The sequence below is a fragment of the Nematolebias whitei genome, chromosome 4, assembly GCF_014905685.2.
Source record: "Nematolebias whitei isolate Nwh7 chromosome 4, NemWhi1, whole genome shotgun sequence".
In the NCBI taxonomy this organism is placed as follows: domain Eukaryota; kingdom Metazoa; phylum Chordata; class Actinopteri; order Cyprinodontiformes; family Rivulidae; genus Nematolebias; species Nematolebias whitei.
Genome location: NC_056501.1, coordinates 16,150,681 through 16,169,783, shown reverse-complemented (window position 1 = coordinate 16,169,783; position 19,103 = coordinate 16,150,681). Strand labels below are relative to the sequence as shown.

General features: G+C 38.7%; 1 protein-coding gene across 1 annotated transcript; it reads right to left on the bottom strand.

Moving 5' to 3' along the window:
• Nucleotides 1-2,791: 2,791 nt before the first annotated feature.
• slc25a43 (solute carrier family 25 member 43) lies at nucleotides 2,792-16,696 on the bottom strand. The gene is made up of 10 exons (XM_037675521.1): nucleotides 16,425-16,696; nucleotides 13,580-13,821; nucleotides 13,192-13,364; nucleotides 10,822-10,956; nucleotides 9,272-9,480; nucleotides 8,114-8,120; nucleotides 6,564-6,677; nucleotides 4,352-4,838; nucleotides 4,124-4,264; nucleotides 2,792-4,037 (listed from the first exon to the last, which is right to left on the bottom strand). Exons 1-10 carry the CDS (start codon nucleotides 16,694-16,696, stop codon nucleotides 3,880-3,882), a joined length of 1,938 nt encoding a protein of 645 aa, XP_037531449.1. The 3' UTR covers nucleotides 2,792-3,879.
• Between the last annotated feature and the right edge of the window lie 2,407 nt (nucleotides 16,697-19,103).

Genomic DNA, 19,103 nt, shown 5'->3' with positions numbered 1-19,103 from the left:
GCACATTAAGATAACCTTGTTAAAAATAAATGTGACACCTACTGTAACTAGCTTCTGCCATCATGCGATGGTTTAAAATGTAAACATAAAAGATAGATGGATAGATCGATCTTATATTCAAAATGTTGATTTGGTTTGTATTTGTAAAATGAAAGGGATTAAAGCTATATTTAGTGTTTTTAAAGGTCAGTTAGCTGTGGCAGCCATCTTAAATTTAGTTATGTATTTCCCTGTGTATGGACAGCAGGGAGGCCATGTTGTGACATAATTCGGTCCAACAGCTGAGCTTATGTAACATGCAGCTGACACAAAGCTCTTAGCGAGCTAACCTCACTGACACCGATTATTATGTAACTTTACTCCAGTGCTGTGTCTGAAGTGAACTCACTTCATTACTTGACACGTTACACATTTTTTTACTTAGGTTTAACAAAGACATATCTACTGTTTCACCAATAAGGTGCTAACGGTAAACAAAAATAAAACAGATGTAAAGTTTTTCTGATTCTATTTGTGTGATTATTCTAAACTCAAAGACCTAAATGCGTTTGTTTTCTTTCCACCTAGAATTGCATTGTTTATGTCACTGATACACAGTCTGGTCCAGGTCTAGGTTCATCTATCTGGATTATTGAGCATGCATCAGGATCTTCTGGCGAGTCTTACTGAGTCACGAGGACTCATTTTCAAGAAAGATCTGTTTTAGACAGACAACATATAGAGTACAGACTACAATACACAACAATAAAAAGCAATTAAAATAAAAAGTAGTGTTATTTGCTTTGATTTTTCTATTTAAATGTTTAAAATCCCTTAAAGAAATCAAAGTGGACAGCTTCAGATCTTGTCGTAAGGTGTTCCAGGTTACAGGAGCCGAGTAAGAAAAGGCCTTTTTGCCGAGTTCAGTTCGCTCTGAGGGAACGCTGCAGGTAATGAAGGCCTGAGAGAGCATGTTGTAACTGCACTGATGATGTGACGTGGAATGAAATATAAGAAGGCCGCAGACCAAGGACTGATTCATAGATGAAGATGTACCAGTGTGAGAGCCTATGTGTAGATAATGATGAGCAACTGAGCAATGAGTGCATGGTGCAGCGATGGGTACGGTAGTTACAGCTACTTTTGAATCTTAGAGCACCATGGTAGACAGCATCCATCATCTGCAAGATGCTGGCCTGGCAGGGGCATTCGTGTAAATAATGTCACCGTAGTCAGTAGCTGGTAGGAAACTTACAAGGTGTTTCCTGGTATTCATAGTTAAACAAGATATATTTCTAAAAAATAAACCCAATTTAAATTTCAGTTTCTTTATCAAGTTTTCAACATGTGGCTTAAAAGAGAGATGCATCAATTAAAATTACCCATTTATAAACATTAATGGGATCTTCAAGAGGTTTCTTCCTATTTAAAGGTAGTTTTCCACTGTTGCCAGTGTGCTTGCTCAGGATGGGAGACTGTGACGAAGTGAAGATTCAACACAATCTGCTGTCTTCTTTAGGTAGATAACTTTTACTAATAGGCTTTTTATGTATATGAATGTTTCTGTACGGTGCCCTGAGACGTCTTCTGTTGTGACATGGCGCTAAATAAATAAACTGAATTGATATTGCTGTGTCTTGCAGAACATTTGACATTAAAAGTGTTGTGAATGCTTCTCAGCTTCTTCAATACAACATTTTAGCTCAGTATGACAAAACATCACTGAGGTATAGCCATTACTGTGTTGGCAAAAGCCGATTAGTTGCGGCAGCCATGTGACTTTTTTCATTCAAACTTTATTTATTGAGACTGGGACTTAAAATTTACCGTATTCATTTGTAGATGTACAGCCAGCCGGTGAATATTGTCTGAGAGTTTCATTGAAATATGTCTAGTGCTAACATACAGTCTTCTATATAATTTCACCCGTTTAGCTGTTAAGTGTCATTCTTCTTCTTGTTTATGTGAAATAAAATGTCTTATAAGTAAAAAATAAACAAATAAATTCAAGCAGACTTTTAAGATCTTTGCAGCCGATTGGTGGAGAATGTAAAATGATGTGATGGTGAGAACGTGGGCGGCAGACTGGACTTGTTGACCTTGACATCAGTGCAGAAGGTGTAAAAAAAATAAAAAGCAGAGATTCCTGTTGAAGTTGTAAAGGACGACAGACCAGTTAAAGTCACTACCTGCTGTGGTTTCCAGGGATCGACCAATTAACCGATACCACCAGGTCAGGGGTCATGTTCAAGACTTTAATGATCCCTGATAGGCAGATTAGACAAGAGACCACTTGAGAACATCGTGTGACTTGAATGTGTTGCTAAAATGAGGAATCATGAGTTACATGTTCAAAACACATCAATATGTCCTGGTATGATTCTTTTAATTTGTTAGTATTATTAAAACTAGTTAATGAACTGGTTACAGAGTCCAAAAATGGAATAAATAAATATTCTGTGACTGATATTTTAATTTAGTTTGAGGGCCACAAAATGATTTAACAACCCTCATGATTCACTAGAATTAGGATTAAAAACTTAGCATTAATGTTAGCTGTTGTTAATGTGGAGTCCCGTCTGGAGAGATTTTCTAAATTCTAACAACTTTGAGGTTTTCTCCTTTAAATGTAGAGCGCTGAGTTAGAGCCATTTTTGCATTGCCTAAAGTGAGTTGGCCTTTTTGATTTATGTTGACTCCAAAAGTTGATCAGTTGTAAACGTACATCCACTGAATAATTTGTGGAAGTTTAATGAAAGCCGTCCAAAGGTTCATGACATAATTTGCTAACAAACACACTCGTCAAAAAACATTGCTGCTTTGCTTTAATGATGACATAATAATAATGAGGATATAAAGGAGAGAGAGATCTGTAGTATTATCTGTAGTATATTTTCTTTCTTTGGAAAGTCATTTTGTCACTAATGCTGTTGAAACAATTACAACCGGGTTTTCTGCAACGGTCCCATATTTATACGAACATCACAAGGTCAAATCCTACAGTCAGCCATTACGGAGTGGGTGTTTCACGCCCTGGTTAGGGATCAAGGAGTACACCATGTCCTGTCCTGCACGTGCCACAACCAGCTCAGTCTTTACTTGTCTTGACTTTACGCCAAACAGGATCAAGTGTCAGGAGGAATTCAGTGTACGAGCCCTCTATAAAACAGAATACCAGCTACAACCATGTGATCCTTCTTTTGAACTAATTTTAACTCGTTTCCCTCTAAAAAGTGACCAATCAAGAAGCTCTCCAACAGTAAATATCTTGTGTGCCATATTGGTAAATGGTCGACAGCTCAAGGACAAAGTCAGTCGCACCGTTGGGAGTCGGAAACGGCTCGGCGGGAGATCAAAGTATATTTAGAAGGTTGAAATAATCCACCTCTCGACAGGTAATCCTAGCTGTTCCTCTGGGGAAAGTCATTTGTTCAGATGTAGCTCCAGACTACTTGTGTATCACGGCTGTAGTTTTGTCAGCAGGTCAACTTTCTCAGCTGATTTTGGCTCGTCCCCAACTACAACCGGCAGCTCTAAGCTTACGACTCTCGCAAGAGGTTGCCAGACGGCTTAACCGAAGCAAGGCAGCCGAGGGCTTACCAGTACCCTTAAGACATGGCATTACATTTCAAAACCAGGTGAGAGGTTCACTCAGTAGGTTGCCTTTATTTCCCTTAGTCTGGCAAAGTTCTTGAGGTTAGGGAATGAAATTCTTGTGAGGGGTAAAACAAACAAACAAACAAAGACAGGCCAAGAGACAAGTGCAGAACATTCTCTCCATAACAACTAGTAGAAAATACTAGTTGGTCCCTATAAACATAACTCTGTATTTAAGTCCATCCAAATGTACAAGATATGTTACAGTTAAACTTCACAACATGGACAGTGAACAGACAGATCTTAGATGACTTTCTTCAGCTCATCGTACAATACGAGCACGAAGGCGCCGCCCATGCCTCTGAGCACGTTGGACCACGCTCCTTTGAAAAAGGCCTTGCTTCCTTCGTCACGTGCAATCTTCCTCCAGCAGTCCAGGGTGCCAGAGTACATGATGTCAGCTGTGAGGAGAAAAACAGGAATCATTAAGATGTTAATTGTAGCTACAACTATGAAATGTTAGACTGTCATATGTTGCACTTGGTACCTCCTTTGCGTCCAGACTGCATCATCATACGACGACGGACAGTGTCGAATGGGTAGGACGTAAGACCAGCGACGGCAGTTACGGTCTGAGCGATCATCCAGCTCACAACAATGTGTGTATTCTTGGGGTCTGGAAGCATACCTGTAAGAAACATTAACCAGGAAGATTAATCTGCCTGAAAGTCAACAAGTTCACAGAGAAGAGGGGCGTCTAATGGTGACAACTCACCCTTTGCTGTGTCATAGATGCCAAAGTAAGCAGCCCTGTAGATGATAATGCCTTGCACTGAAACATTGAAGCCCTGGTACAGACCCTTGAGACCATCAGACCTGAAGATCTTCACCAAACAGTCTCCCAGGCCGTTGAACTCACGCTCCATTCCTGCTTTGCCCACGTCTGCAGCGAGGCGAGTTCTGGCAAAGTCGAGAGGGTAGACAAAACAGAGCGACGTGGCTCCCGCAGCACCGCCAGACGCCAGGTTGCCAGCAAAGTATCTCCAGAACTGCGTGTGCTTGTCTACACCATCCAGGAAAATCTTCTTGTACTTGTCCTTGAAAGCGAAGTTGAGTGCCTGAGTGGGGAAGTATCTGATGACATTGGCCAGATTCCCTCTCCAGAAAGAAAGGAAGCCCTGCTCTTTGGGGATACGGACGACGCAGTCGATGATGCCCTTGTACTGCTTGTCAGCTGTGATCTGTTTGCTGGCATGTTGCACCTGTAAGAAAAGCAGTGACACAGCATTATTGTGTGCTGCTGAGTCAGCTCTCGTCTTTTGGACTCCAAGCTACTTTTGAATACTACTTTCGGTTATTTCAGCAATTCAGGTATCAAAATGTTCAGCTCGTTTAGGATGTTTTGGTCATTGGTTTTAGTGTTTGTAATGTTTTGAATTTACATATTGTTCCTCATAGAAATGCATTAAGATCTCTGCAAATCCTTAAAAAACTTTGTGCTCTTAGAAGTCTAATTTTAAAATGTGACCAACTGTTCTGCTGGTTTTAGCTACAATTATTGGTCCATTAGCTACCGTTTCCCCAGTTTTAACTGTTAGCTATAAACAGTTTATACTAATCCTGGCTTTTATCGAGTATTTTACTAATTTTAGACTTAAGCTACTGTTCTGCTGGTTTTAGCTACTGGTTTTCCAATTATAAATTTTAGCTGTTTATTGTTTAACTAGTTTTAGCTTCTACTGTTTCACTTATTTTAGCTTTTAGTAGCTGTTCTGCTAAATGTAGCTTTTAGCAACTGTTCTTTTAGTCTTAGCTTTAAGCTACTGGTTTGCCAGTTTTATTTTTAGCTGTTATAATTCTAGCTTTTAGCTACTGTTCTGCTGGTTTTGTTTTGTTGATCTTAGCTTTTAGATATTGTCTAGCTAGATTTAACTTTTAGCTATATAGTGCTGTACAAATGTTGGCTTCTTGGTTTTGCCAATTTTAGCTATCAGCTTTTATTCTTCAGGTTACAGCTTTTATTCATACTGTTCTGCTAGTTTTAGCTTTTAGCTACAGCTTTGTTAGTCTTCCATTTCAGATACCATCTTGCTAGTTGTAACTTTTAGCTAAATACTGTTTTAACACTTGTTACTTTTGATGTCTATGTATCGTTGGCCAATTTAAGCATACCGTTCTTTCGTTTTAGCACTTACTGTACCCGTTACGTTGCAGGTTTTAGCTTTTAGATATTGTTCGGCTAGTTTGAGCTTTTAGCGTCTGTTCTGCTAACTTTAGTTTAAAGTATTTAGTTTTAGCTTTGGTTCTGGTTGTGTTCACTTTTGTTTTAAATGCAAATTTCTGAAAAGTCAATCAGCACTCTATTTTAGAAAAGCTTTAAATTTTTTTATTTAGGTTTAATCAATATATTTTATAATGTATTTGCATCATTCAGTTTTCCTCAAAACGTGTTTGGCAGACAGACATTTGCCTGCATGTGCCCGAGTGACGGAGTTACACGTCCATTCAACAATTCACACTCCACCTCCTCCTCCTCCTCCTCCACCTCCTCCTCCTCCTCTTGCTGCTGCATCCAGGCCTATGCAGCAGCAGCAGCAGCAGCGGTGGGAAACGATGGCGCAACCCATGCTGTGACCTTGTCTATTTGCTGTCACCCCAAACTAATGACATGTCACAGAAGAATAGCACTTTTAAACACTGTGAGGAAAGTAGATAATCACAGGGTGCGTGTTCTGACACGCATCTTCATCCTGAGGGACTGCAGCTGCTCCATTATTACATAACAGGTCTGTTACTCCTGGTCCCAGGTCTGCACCAATCTGAGCGGCTGAGATTTACTATTTATAGCCCGGTTTCTTCTCCTCCTGCAGTTTTGAGTCATTCATTTTGTTCTCACCCATCCCAAATGATCCCAACAGCCGCACAAACAAGCAGCAGCAGTTTGAATGAATCCTAGTCGCGTGACGAGGAGAGATGAACGCACCCACCTGGAGGAGAAGCTTGACCCTCTCGATGGGGGCTACGGCCGTTTTAGAGATGGCAGCGGCGATGCCACCAGCCAGGAAGTCCTTGGCGAAGGAGATAGCCTGCTCACTCATCTTCTAGGTGTTGTCAGCCGCCTTCTCCGATCCTCGTTTGCTCAGATGAAATGGCCGAACCCAACGTAGAGCTGTGCGGGTTTTAAGGAGGCTGAGCGCGAGAGAGAAGCGAGAACTTCAACTCTCGATTCTCATTGGTCCGTTGAGCGGGTAGTGGGCGGGGCTACGTGACGTCATTAGTGTCCGACTTGTTAGAGCCTATGGTCACTCGCAAACTTTAAGGACAAACGGTTCTTTTTTTGTCACGCAGGAGGAGGAGATAATCTGTTACCGAACCGGCTGTGGATAGTTTCACTGACTAAAACTGTGGCGGAACTTAGAGGAAACGGTTATGGTGATGTTTTGTTTAAAGTTCAAGGTCGGTTTGAGAAGCTTGAGGCCTAGCAGACACGGTAAAGGTCATCCCATGTGTCCACGTCCTTTGACTGAGGACACACCAGTCAGCTGACTGGAAAACTTCCTTCAGTGTCTCCTTAAATTGGTTACAGACAGACAGGGTTTATTTAGCCAATACTGTATAGTCAAAATGCAGATTAACAACACCGTACTCATTACTTTTGTCTTTATTTTTCTCTTTCATAGATTAAACAATGTTTATCAAACACCTGCTGATAGACTGATTAATTAAAAGTGACTGATCAATATTTCTTCAGACTTTTTGAAGATCTTTCAGTTTTTCTTTGAATATTAACCATGTTAAGCAGTATAACCATTACAAAAATGTAGACTACACCACTGGTTTTAAACTAGTCCAGTGGCCGAGAATGTTCAGAATAATGTTGGCATGATTTAACCCTGACCTTTGAATTATTCAGACTCCTGAAGTCAAGTGTTTTTCTGGACTGGAATTGAACGGAGAATGCTAATCCAAGTGTTTCTGGTGCAAGATATTAAAGTGGGTAGGAAAGATATTTATTTTTTTGTTTGTTTGTCTGAGGTGTCCTTGCAAGTGAAGGGAGCAATTTTATGCTCAACCAGGCACCGTGACGGAGCCAGGGGGTGGCCAGTGGTGGTCTTGGCCACCATAGATTAATCTTTGCCCGATCATTTAAGGAAATTATACTCTTACAAAATATAAAAACTACAAAGCGTAGTTTCCTCAAATGACTGGGGTCAGATTACATGGTGGCCATCTAAGATTTCGAAATGGCAACCCAATGTTTAATAGTGACATTTGTTACGTTTAGATGCAGCCACGCACCAAAAGAAACTCGCTACCGCACTTATTTTTCCAAGTTATCCAGCTCACAAGTTATATATACATATATGGTGGCAGCCATCTTGGATTTTAACATAATTTTTGATAGTGACCTTTTTTATGTTTAAGGGCGAGAAGGTATTTTCAATTCCCCTCTTCGCTCCGTAATGGGAGAAAATCAGTGTGTCGACACATAACAGACAATTTAGAAAAATAACCATTACATTAGGCACTTTGTTACCAGCAGCCTGTCAGAAAGAGTTAATAAAAAAAAACACAAGATCGCATAGATAACACAAATTACTTTTTCGGCATTAACAAGAGCTATTAGTTAAAAGTTTGATTATTTACTAAAGGATTATGCATCTCTAGGTCCTGATTCTTAGAAACATGACTTTTTGATACCAATACTCTGCTGCAAAAAGTTTAAATCATTATTTTGTCTTGCATCTGTCATTTTTAAGCACACATTGCACAACATGGTGTCCCGTCAGGTTTGAACAGAGAACGAGTGGAATCCACAGCAAAAAAAAAAACTACGAAAAGCTTTGAAGGTCCTGAAGAACTAGATCAAGACCACTTTACAAGACAACAAGAAAGTCTGGCTCGTAAGAGTCCAGGTGTAAAGAAATGAGTGTGGTTTAAAGGTTCTCAGTATTGTAAGAGTACAAGTACAAAAGTATTAGAATAATGCTTGAAGGTTGAAGAAGGGCATCTGTTAAAAGAGTTTTTCACGTGTAATCATGTCTGCTACATAGATCAAATTTCTGGTTACTAGTAAACAAATAGTTTGTTAGTTCTTATCCAAAATGGAAGGCCTCTAATGCATTCAAATTTTACTTAACTTTAGTAAAAAAAAATTGCCTTAAACAGATAAAACATCTTTTTTATTTTCTTTAAACTTGCATTAGAAATAAGTGGCTGGTATTCGTGTATTTCAAGTTTAAACAAAGAAACTTGCAGGCAATATTTTCAGCAAAACGTGTTGTTAAAAATAAATAAGTCTTTTTCCTTCAGTCGTCAGCAGACTGACACGACTGTCCATCACCAGCTCCATCTGACGCCGCATCAGAACAGTAAAGTCGTTTTACACTTCGATAACATCACAGTTTTAACGCTCGGTGTAAACGATTATTTTGCAGCCTATGTATAGGTGATGGCACTGTGTGAAGATATTGCAGTAATAACATTAATATTTAACACTCAAGGCACCATTACATAAAAGTTGTCAAAAACTGTTAGCATTTCTTGAACATATAATACTTCCAGATAAAAATAGCAATCCTGAAGAGGTAGAAAGTCCACAATTTAAATTATTTTCTTCAATAAATTCTTAAGTCTTTTGCTGGTCTTTAGTCTGCTCCTTCTTTTCAAACTAGCCTTCCTCACGAGGTTTCACCAGCGATTTCCCAGAGATGACTCTTCTGACCCAAAGTTCCTGTTTCTCAAGTAGCGCCTGACCTCCTCCAGCTCGGACGGCCCGAGGCTCTGGTCGACCCCCGGCATCAGCTTGTAGCTCAGAGGCGAGACGATGTAGCCGTTTCTGTAAAGGCAAACCTGCTTACACAGCTCAAAGCAGGTGAAGAGGAGGCCGAAGTAGGGAACGATCTGCGAAAGGAGCAAGATTGGAAGAGATGAGCACGTTTTAGTGTGAAAAATACTTTACCTCCTGATCTTAATTATTGTGTGATTCAGCTGTCACAATAGTATTTTATTGTTTTTTTGCAAGCAAATTACTTCTGTATACTTTAAGCTATTTAATCAGTCATTAATAAAATTGTTCAGCTTAATCAATGTGCTGTAACTGAATTTTTGAATGTTAATCTTGATTTTTTTTATATAACCCTTTTATATATATATATATATATATATATATATATATATAGTTCCTTGGAATCTGTTTCAGCATACTTGCTCACTTTTTGTCTTTGTACGCTACTTTTAACTACCGTACCATTACATCAAGCTTTAGCTACTATTTTGGTACATTTAGCTTTTAGGTAGCTCTCTGCCACTTTCAGCTTTTATGAACCCATTCTGTTGTATCTTGCTTTTAGCTGCCACGCTGCAACAAGTTTTTAGTTACTGTTTTACTACTTTAAGCTACCGTTCTACTTCTTTTAGCGTTCAGATACAGCTTTGCTAATTTTAGCTATTGTTTTAATACTTCAAGTTTTGCTAATTGTTATTATTCTGTTTTTATTTTTAAGGTTTACTGTTATCTTTTAGCAAAGGTTTTTCTACTTTTAGATTTTAGCCATTATTATGTTACTTTTAGCTACAGTTTAGCTACTTTTAGCTTGTGCGTATCATTTTGCTTCATTAGTTTTAGATGTAGTTTTGCTCACTTTAATGTTTTGCTAATTTTAGCTTTAGTGTCTGGCTTATTACATGTAGCTATGTTTTCTTAATCACAGCTGTTTTACTCATTTTACTTTTTAGCTGCTGTTCTGCTAGTTTTGGTGTTTAGCTTGTATTCTGCTCATTTTAGCCTCCTTTAACTACCATTATGCGTCTTTTAGCTTTAGCATTCACTTGACATTTTCCCAGAAAATACAATTCCTCATGTTTGATTTTAGCTACATGTGTAAGACCTTCAGAACTCACATATTTGATCATTTTAACTCAGACTGTCACGTGTTAAACTCTGTCCAGCTCTGAAGATATTTACAGCTGACACTGGAGAATGGAGCATGCTGTTCCACCTTGTTCATGGTATTCCTGCAGTGCCCACACTTGACATGACTTTCCACGCCCTGCCCCCACTCCCTCCCTCGCTGTAGGTTACAATCCTTACACTGTCACAGTCACTCATGTTCCTGAGCATGTACAGATATTTCAGCTCTTACTTGCTTGCAATACCAGATCAAGCAGGCTAATTTTCTGGCCATTTGAACTCGTATAATGTCTACAACGACAGTAAATGATAATATCTGTGAGTGAGCACACCTTTATTGTGTTAGCCGTGAGTCCACTCCACAGTGACAGGATGCCCTTGTTTTTAATGACCTGTATGAAACAGTCGATCATGCCGCTAAAATGCACGTCCACTCCACCAAAATGAGGAAGACGAGCACTTTGCGCCTGAGGAAGAAACGGAAGTGGAAAAAAGGGATTAAGCCGAATGTGTCAAGACGCTAAAACCTGGGAAGGTTAAGAGGACAAAACATGTTAGATTATTTTAAGGTTAAGTGGATGTGAAAGGGTTAAAATCTGTGTGTGTGTGTGTGTCTACGAGCAACATATCTTGTGAACCTTAGGACAGTTTTAAAGAAACTTTCAGAAAGTAATCACTAGAAGTACATCTACAAATGATTAACTTTTGCAGTTGGTTTGATTCAACTACGTAGGACGACTTCTACACGAGAAATAAACTAAAAAAGGTACAAACAAGAAACAAACGTGTCCTCTTCCAAACAAACCGTCTCCGGAACGGCACAGAGAAACTTCAGGGCTTCCGTGGAAAAGTTGAACACTTCCGTGCGTGTGTTTTGGAGTGTTTGCTCCTAAACAAACTCCTCGGTGTTTTGAGATGACTCACTGTAATCATTCATCGCATAATATTTAAGGCTGAGCTCATTAAAATTCTTTAGACGTCTTATTGTTATAATTGCAGACGTGTAAATGAGGCTCTCAGATCAGTCAGTGCAAAACGACACCATCTTTTCTTTAACCTCAGCCCAGACTGAATGTCATGTAACAGGTTGTTTAAAAAAAGATTATTATTATTGTTGTTGACGTCATTTCCCCTCCAAGAAGGCTCCCTCAGTTCTGACTCCGACGGACACTCAGATATTTAACCTTCTGCAGGGCTAGCACCTTGAGTGTCTTTGGCTTCACGTTGGCTGTGTCTTAAACCGGGCCGGCCATCATGTGGGATCGCTGAGGTCACATGCAGGTCTTTTGGAATTTGTAGTGGAAACATCAAGCTTGGGTAACGAAGTTAAACTGCACAGTATTTACGTTAAACCATTACCCAAAGCTTCTGGGAACAACCTCAGATTTTTTTTTATGTTTTACTATATTCTGTATTAAAGTTTAACATCTGAATCTCAAATCTTCAAAACGTTACTGGAAACACACAGCTCTCGGTGCTCCTACAGTTTGATACTTATTGGCTGTTTTTTAGAGAACGCATCTATAACTTGGGCAGACGTGGGACACATTCACATTCCCAGCTGCTGTTAAACCTTGTAGTGTCTAATAATAGGCAGAAGAAACCCGGATGTAGTGTTCTGTCCTTTGCGCAGCCATTGTTTTCTCTGTAACTTACAGAAAACGATAAAACTCGCCTTAAGAAGAACATGAAAAATACACAGTTTTTTTTTTTTTACTAAGTTCTTTTCAGTTTTCAATGAAGGGCTAAGTAGAGCTGGTCTTAGTTACAGATTTACTTACTCATTTACTGCCCTCTAATGGAAATTTGGTGGTACTACAACCAGAAAACCACAAACAACTGAACTGAATATAACAATTTAAATCATAACTAGCTTCTATATTTCACAAATTGTTAATGTCTGAAGGAAAACAGTTTTTTTTTACTTGAAATTTGTGTATTAATTAATATATGTTTGTTTTCCAACTTAATTTCTGATATTTCTGGTTTACTTGGGCTGTAATTCTAAATTGGTGTGGACTACAGTACTAGTTTGATTTTATTTATTTATTTTTTAAAAAGGAAGAGAGTAATATTACTAATTAAAAAAAAACATTTTTTAAATATTTGGTAATAAGAAAAATATACTTCTTTCCTATCACTCCATAACTAGTTATAAACTCTAAATGAAGAATAATCAGAGAAGAAAAAACAAGCAATGCCATCAGGTCAAATAAATTTGGAAATTATTATTAATATTTTTTCTTTTTTGTCTCCTTAATAATTAAAATTTTGTTCTTGTAATATCTATTTGCTCAACCTTTTAATTTGCACTTTTTATTTTGCCTGCTTTATTCACCCATCTTTACTCTCAGGGAGTTGGTGCCTATCTTCAGAAGTCATTGGGGAGGGGCGGGGGACACCCTGGACAGGTTGTGAGTCCATCACAGGGTCACAAAGAGACAAAGGAACAAACAATCATTCATGCTCACTCATGTACAGACTATTTGGAGTTGCCTGCTAATAACCTAACATGCATGTTTTTGTACTGAGGGAGGAAACTGGAGTAACTAAAATAAATTGAAAAAACACACGCAAACTCAATGCACAAAGGCCCAAGTCGAGCGTTGAACCTGTGACCTTATTGCTCGAACCACTGCACCACTGCGTCGTTAAAACAGTTTCCATAACGCACAATGCAGACGAAAGTTCAGATAACCTACCTGCATTTTTCGTTTCACAGTTTCAAAAGGGTACGAGAGCGTTTGAGCCACTCCTGCTGCAACACAGCCGTTAATGAAGTTCTGCAGGGAGGTGAAGCGGGAAGGTGCTTCCTGCCAGAGCTTGTCCAAGTTCACGTAGACTATATAACATCCGACAGAAAAAGGAAACGCACCTGTGGACAAATAAATTACACTGTTAGTTGTATTAAAACTTATCAGTGATGACGTGTAGAGCAAGGAGGTGAAGATATAATTATTTGGCCCACAAAACAAAAAAAAATAAACTACTTGCCTGCTAAACACAGGAAGTAAAATATAGAGATGTTTCACCAGATACCGGAGCACGCCTTATTAAAATTAATTAATTAATAAGAATGTGCATACACACCCAAGACAGTGAGGGGAAACCCTCTGTAGAGAGCGCGCAGCCCTTCGTTCCTGTAGATCTTTGAGATGGTATGAGCTATGCTGATGTACGTGCGCTCTCTGCAGTTCTGAATAATAAGTCTCGTCTCTGCTACCTCCAGAGGGTACGTGACCAGAGCTGCAGCAACGCCAGCAAGACCCCCCGCAAATATGGCCCTCCACTGACAGATGAAACCAAACTCATCCATATGGAGGTGGACTATCCTGCACACACAAGAAAGCAGCATGTGGTTAATAATATCTCAATTAACGAGACGTCATCGTTAAAAGCTTTTCTTGTAAATATTCAGTTTGAGTTTATAACTATTTTATGCACATGTTTGTTTTGGTTCTGAAATGTTAGATACTACATTAGATAAGTAATAACTGTCATTTTGCTTTATTTATTTATCAATCACATAGTTAGAGAAGGAAAAGAAGCTATAAATTTGTTAACTTAAGCTGCTTGAAGTGAATCATTTTCTACGTTTTGTTGATATTTCTGAAGCTTCAATACTTTATGATGCGACAAGGATTAATATGATAGTGTCATCTTTATTTGAATGTATCATAATATACTATATTATACTGCTTGTGGCCTCAACTATCCTTAGATGAAGTAAACAAGCATCGCTAAAAACAACAACATGGGGATAAATTAAAAAAAATTACACTAGCAACCTTGATATCATCACTTTATGATAACTGTTTGATAAATGCTCCACTTCAAATTGTTTTTACATTTTATTTTGATTTCAGCTCAAGACATTAGGGCTGCACAAAATTAGAAAAGCAGACAATTATGGTAATATTGTTCAATATTGCAAAGACAAGGCTCTGATGATGGTTTGCCGTCCTATGGGCCCTCTACCTGCACAAGGGGCCACACGGGTCAGGCGCAGAGTGCCAAGGGCAGCAGCCACAGTACCGGACCTTGGCGTTCTGACCCTAGCTGGTTCTTGGGACATGGAATGTCACCTCTCTGGTGGAGAAGGAGCCTGAGATGTGGTTTAAGTACCACTAGATATAGTCAGGCTCACCTTGACACACAGTGCGGGTTCTGCAAACAGTGTCCTTGACCAGGGCTGGACCTTATTCCACAGTAATGAAACCTTCCACCACCCCCCAACCCAGGACATCAACATGAAGCCTTCTGCAGAACACGTGTGAAAACAAGTTTCCTGGAACACCTTGTACATTACAGGGAATTACTTTACCCAGTAAGAATGGAGCGGGTGTATAAATAGATGCACCCAACACACACACACATAATTTTAAACACACACACATTCACGTGTTTAAAGCGTGACCCTCTCAGACACTGGTTGTATTGTTCTGTGCTGATTGCTGGTGTGTTCACTGCGCTTTGCCTCCCTGTATATTTTGAAGTCATGCTGTCTGATCTGGTTTGTTTTGGACTTTATGACATTAGTCAGTGTGCCCTCAGTTCAGTCTCACAGGCGAATTCCCCTTCAAAATGAGTTCTGTTCAAAACAAGGACTGTTGAACAAGTTATTACGTGTGCATTAGGGTTAAATGACAAAAAAAGATTTAAGTCATGTCATCTGGATAAGTTTCATTTTGAAACGTTTCGTCTTTCATCCGAAAGACTTCATCAGTCTGAGGCCTGCCAACCCAGAGCTGTCTTATAGCAGCGCCTCCTTGATAAGTTTCAAGCCAGCCCCTCTGTGATGATTGAGTGTTTTGGAAGGATGGTCCCCTTTTTGCACGTGTAAAGCTAGTTTCTTTGGATTCCACAGAGGGCTGGTTTGAAACACATCAAGGACGTGCTATTTATGACAGATCTGGGTTGGCAGGCCTCAGACTGATGAAGTCCTTCATGATGATGATGAAGATGAAACGTTTCTCCCAAAAAGAAACTTGTCCACATGACATGATTTAACCCTTATTTGTGATTTATCTACACAGTAGTTGCTTAAAAACATTCTAATGATTCATAATTAGCTCCAGAAATGTATGTTTCACAAAGCCTAATTTGTTTAAACCCAAAATATATTTAACATATGATAAAAAGCAAAACATGACGAAAATAACTAAAGTGAAAAAATAACACTGACCACTTAAAATGTAAATATATATATATAAATATATAGATAGATAGATAGATAGATAGATAGATAGATAGATAGATGATAGATAGATAGATAATAAGAATTTTCTTCTTCTTTCTGCACTCTTTTCATTCAATGTTTTTTTTCTTTTTGATGAATTTGTTTTGTTTCATTTGTTTACTTTACATGAATGAATACATTTAAAAAAATAGATAGCTAGAATTTGCTGACAATTCATCAATTGAATACTGTACAGGTTTTTATTAGCAGCACCGTTTATCAAAATATGTATTTTTCCTTCTGGTTAGCAACTGCTCTACTTCTGAAGAAACTGAAAAAGTTGTTAAAAAATTATTTTTTAAGACAAATTTTACTTTAAGCTTTTCATTTCACGCACCGCCTTCGGTTGCTTTGCCGACCTGTGAGACAAATCTCAGGGCAACATTACCCATGTGGTTTTAAAAATCGACTGATGAAACCCAGCCTTCTGATTGGTCGAGAAAAAGAAAGCCACGATAAAACCGGAAGTACAATGTTTAACTGTTAAAAAGTAAACAAACCGTCCAAATGATTCAATTGTTTCTACTTAACAGGTCAACGAGGAGCAGGTAATGCAAGCATCCCTTTATTTTAGCACAAGTTTGCTTGTTTCACCCACTGTTACACAAACATGTAAATTCAACTTTATCAAGCTGTTTATCAAACAAGCGGCTATAAATGTGAGACAAGTCGACCTGATAACCAGGTCTGACTTACTTTTTGTACGTTGTGAGGTGAACTGCGTTGTACGGAAACAAACGCAGACACGAAGCCATGTTTCCTTTCCAAAATCCTCGAAGTCCCTCATTCCGGTAGATGACTAAGAAACTTTGCCAGAAACCGCTCTTGCAGTGAAAAGTCCCCACCTGGCTTTTGATTTTCACCACCTCCAGGGGGGACGTGACGGTTTTGCTGAAGAAGCCGGAGAAGCCGACGCACATGAAGCTTTGAGAGCCAGTCAGCCGGTTGTCGTTTTTCACCGAGGCCATCGCCGGTTGTTTGGCCTGGACTCTGTTCCCTGAAACCGGTTCGCTGGGACAGGTCAGACATGCAAATACAGACAGGCTGTCTCCTCTCCTGTCCTGACCGATGGCGTTATGTGACAACAAACGCGTCACTTTGATTAGTCAGCAGCGCTATGCGAGGTTTAAACACAATGACACCGCTAGAGGGCGCACTTTGACCTCATTTGGGTTCCTATTTATGTCTCCCAAAGCAGGTAATTATTAGTAGCAGAAAATTATTATCACTGATGACCGAGTTTTATCGAAACTCTCAGACAGGAAATCACTGGTTATATATCTGCAACTGATTAAATGTTGGAGTCAGCCCGATTCACCACGAGTGCCACAGCCAACTGACCTTAAAAAACACAAAAATGTATATAATTCTGTCAAATTTACAGTTATTAAATGAAAATTTGGTGTGCTAGTAGTCGAGACTGCCCTTCAACTGATATGCAGAGCATTGTCAGATTATGCAAGACCTTTGATAAGATATTTGACATTATTTATATAGTCTTTATGTCTGTCTGTTAGCAAAATATCTCATGAATCATTGGATAGATTTTAATGATTTTTTTTAAGGAAATTATACTTCATTGGTCTTTATAAGTGATTAACCTCTGGAGCCAGCCCAGTCCAAGATGGCTTCCACAGCAAACTGATTTTAGAAAGCCCGACAATGACTAAAACTCAGTCAATTTCACAGATTCTGTGCTAAAATTTGGTATAGAAGTAGCTGAGACTCATTCAAAACACATACTCCATGTTCTAATCATTGCGCAAGATTATTGCTTAGAATGTGAGCATGTTCGAGTCAGCTTTTGTCTGTTAGCAAAATATCTCATGCACACTTTGTAGAATTTGAATTTGGATGTCAAAAAGTAATCAATGGTTGTACCTCTACAACTGATTACATTTTATAGTGAATCAGTTAAAAGATGGCCACTATTGCTAATCAGAGCAAACACTAAAATGGCTATAACTCATTCAGCTTTACAATTATTGACCTACATTTTGAGGTGGTAGTGGCTGAGAGTTATGCCCAACACAGCCACAGAGTGACATTTTGCAATACTGCATGAGATTGTGTTAAACATTATTTTTGAGGTTTGATCCAGTCTGCTACAACATCATCATTTCTCAGCATAAAATGACCTTAAAGGCAGCATGCAGTATGCATTCCTTCAAGACATGCAATGCCTTTAATTATTACAGATGAATAAGTGAATTAGGAGCATTTTAATCTTGTAATAATCTGCTTAATATGAAAATGACAACAGTTTTTTGTTAATGCAGTAAACCACAATTAAAAGTCCAATAGATGGATGGTTTGTACGTCTTTTAAACCATTTATATATTTATTATAAAGACAACAATGTCATGTTCAACCTAAATTAATGTGACTTTTTTTAATGATTGCTACCCAGTTCATATGTTGTTTGTGTTCACTGCGCTCTGTCATGAGGAACCGAAAAGAACAAGTGCTGAAAACAAATAGTCCTAGTTCTCATTTGGTGTGTGTGAGATTTGTTCTTTACATTTTGTTGGCCCAAAATACTATTTTCTTTAAAGGGGATGTTACATTTAAAAAAGTGATAGATCTTGCTGACTGGTAGTTTGTTTTTTTTAGGTCGTACATTTCATGATTTACAGTCCTTGTTTGACTTCATGTTTTCAGTGGATGGATCTGAACAGCTGCCAACATCAGCTCACACATTTACCAAGCAGTCATGGATGCAGAGAGTAGCTTTTTCTTTTTCATTACAAAACATTGATACATAATTTAGTCTTTCTGGAGTCCCTAAAGCCCTTAGAGCATGAAAAGATAAATATGTTTAAGGGTAATTGCTGCAGCTCCTTTCACATTATAGGCAGTTCTATTTAGAGCTAAAAATGAGTCAAAAAGCATTTCTCATTTTTGCATCGTAGGTTTCATTTGTATGAATTTAGTTATGCGCAGTGATCACAAAAGTTGATGTGAAACTTGTGGTTAATCCTGTTTAATCTGCCTGCTTTCAGTAACCGACAGTAAAATTGTTGAACTAGGCCGTAACCTTTAAAAACGTTATACTATGGGACATCAGACAGGAGACTACGTGTAAACATGTAATAATATATGTTTGAAGATGTGGCAAGGTTTGCGTTTTAAATGAACTGATTTTTTTTTGTCCCATCACTCTTATTTCACTTTTTCTTCAACAGTTGCAGCCACTCTGTCACGTAAAGTCTTATCTTGTTGTCTTTATAGTACCAACCATAAATCACATCTGATTTACTCTAAGATGGTTTCTGCTGTCTCGTTTCATCCTCGTGTTTGTTTTCTCCTCGTCTTGGCCCGCCAGGAGAACCTCCTTTCCCCTGCCGGGATGTCAGCGATCAGATCCATGCGAGG

What these genes read in the sequence shown, in the direction of transcription:
- slc25a43 (XM_037675521.1), bottom strand. Translation starts at nt 16,696, where the DNA reads ATGGCCTCGGTGAAAAACGACAACCGGCTGACTGGCTCTCAAAGCTTC. An exon ending in TCACGGCTAACACAATAAAG is followed by an intron (nt 9,481 to 10,821) that starts GTGTGCTCACTC and finishes CTCCTTTCGCAG; the next exon opens with ATCGTTCCCTACTTCGGCCT. An exon ending in GCAGTCTGGACGCAAAGGAG is followed by an intron (nt 4,038 to 4,123) that starts GTACCAAGTGCA and finishes TTCTCCTCACAG; the next exon opens with CTGACATCATGTACTCTGGC.